The following is a 1829-nucleotide window of genomic DNA, read 5'->3' on the forward strand; positions in this document are numbered from 1 at the left end:
ACAAACATAGCAAAGAGGAAAGCAAATAGGGAGACGTACAGGTTGAGAGGGACGAGTCTAGGTGGCAGCCGGGAATTTGCGTAGTGGTATGCCTTTGCAAAGTAGTTCGTCTTGTGGGAGGCTGAGGTGGAAGAGCGCAGAAAGCTGCGTCCGGAGCTGGTCTTGGAGGCCGCATCAGGGCCGGCCGGGCCAGCATCAACATCTAGATCTGCCACCGGTCAGTAACAGCATATTCTTAGCAAACAAGAGCGGCGGTGAATAAACATACAGAGGTCTCTCTCGCGGCCGCTAAAGACCTGCATGTCCATATGGTTGATGACCTCGTCCAGCTTGTCCGAGAGCATGTCTGTCAGGTCTATCGACACATCCGAGGCCTGTCCAACGTCCGTGGTAGCGCTGCCGCCCCTGCTGAGCCGCGAGGGCTGCGAGACGGCTGTCGCACTACCCATAGACCGAGTCCCCCGCCTGTGGCCGGCGCTCTTTAGCGAGCGAGGCAGCGAGGCCAGCGAGGCCGGGTAGCTGTCCCTGTCCTCCCGGGGCGCCGCGGCCACATAGGGCGGAGAGGTTGGCGGCGAGGGCGGCAGACGGGGCGCACTGTAGCTGTTGAACTCGTAGCTGTAGTCATTTGGGCTGAAGGGGTATTGTTCGTGGCGTTCTTGATGGTGATGAAGGTGGTGGTGGTGGTGGTGGTGATGCTGGCCGCGCAGGTCGAAGTAGGACTGCTCGACGGCAAGGTTGACGTCCGGCGCAGGGCCTGGCACGGCCGCATAGTCTGGATAGTCGCGCGGCGCCATCTGGGGATATATCTCTGCGTGGTCTGGGGCTTGCTTTGCGTCTCTGGCGTGGTCGTGGTGATGCTCATGGCCGTGCTGGTGATAGTAGGCTGGCGGGAAGGGCAGCGGAGGGCTGATAGGCAGCGACTTGACCGAGGGCGCCGGCCGGTGCTTGCGAGAGAGCATCATGGAGGCGACGGAGCTGGCGGCAGGGCAGCAGACAGTCCATCAGCGGGCTGGCGAGGCCGGGACATAAGACGGTCTTCGGTGGTGAAGGTGGTGTGGTTGGTTGGTGGTGAAGATGGGATGTTGTTCAATTTTATACGGAGGTGAAGGTGAGAGAAGCGAGAAAACAGGCTGAGCGAAGGATGCGCCAGTGACAGCGAGGCCTGCAACGATGGGCTGGCGATGTAGCTATAGCAGACGGGCGACGAGGATACCGATGCAGAATCGCAGGATAGCAGGACAGACGACGGGCAGAAGATGGAGTACGCCGGTTCTCTATTAATATCTTCCCTGTCCACAGGGATCAGAGGCCGCCGCGCCGCAGGAAAGGGGGAATATTGGTAGCCGCAGCCGCAGCCGCAGACGCAGACGCAGGGCGGGAGAAGAAGATATAGATCGGCAGAGAGAGTGTAGTAGACAGAGGGGCGTATAGTTACAATAGACACAGGTCGATCCATGTATATATATTTGCTTGATTATGCGTTGAGTCTATAGCAGATACACTCGTGCATCCCTGGCCTTGCATGCACTCTATATAGACCAGACCGTTGAAGATGGAGTAGAAAAACAATAAGAAAAGGAAAAAGAAGACGAGGAAGAGAAGAATTAAAGATGTAGATGTTAGGAAGCGGACGTCCTGCAGGACGCTCGCGCGAGCCTGTACCAGCGCGGTGATCTCCAGGATGAACTCGTACAGGATCACGACGTTGGTCAGGGATATGGTTCAGCGAAGCCCCGTCCTCTTTCTCGCTGGCCTCTTCGGTCCTCCCCGGCTTCAGATGGAGCAGTACTTGGAGCCCGGGAGTCTCGTGGACGACCTGTAGGAGAAGA

At 58.1% G+C, this 1829-nt stretch overlaps 1 protein-coding gene across 1 annotated transcript in view; it reads right to left on the reverse strand.

Annotated features, from left to right (window-relative positions):
• The window catches only part of TERG_12055 (uncharacterized protein), a gene marked incomplete at both ends in the record, with an annotated part of 1953 nt that extends 994 nt beyond the window's left edge, over positions 1 to 959 (reverse strand). Inside the window, 2 exons of the mRNA XM_003236716.2 lie at positions 1 to 208; positions 269 to 959. Of these exons, the coding sequence (XP_003236764.2) occupies positions 1 to 208; positions 269 to 959 (899 nt within the window). The remainder of the gene's footprint in view (positions 209 to 268) is intronic.
• Between the last annotated feature and the right edge of the window lie 870 nt (positions 960 to 1829).

This window comes from Trichophyton rubrum (genome assembly GCF_000151425.1).
Source record: "Trichophyton rubrum CBS 118892 genomic scaffold supercont2.3, whole genome shotgun sequence".
In the NCBI taxonomy this organism is placed as follows: Eukaryota; Fungi; Ascomycota; class Eurotiomycetes; order Onygenales; family Arthrodermataceae; genus Trichophyton; species Trichophyton rubrum.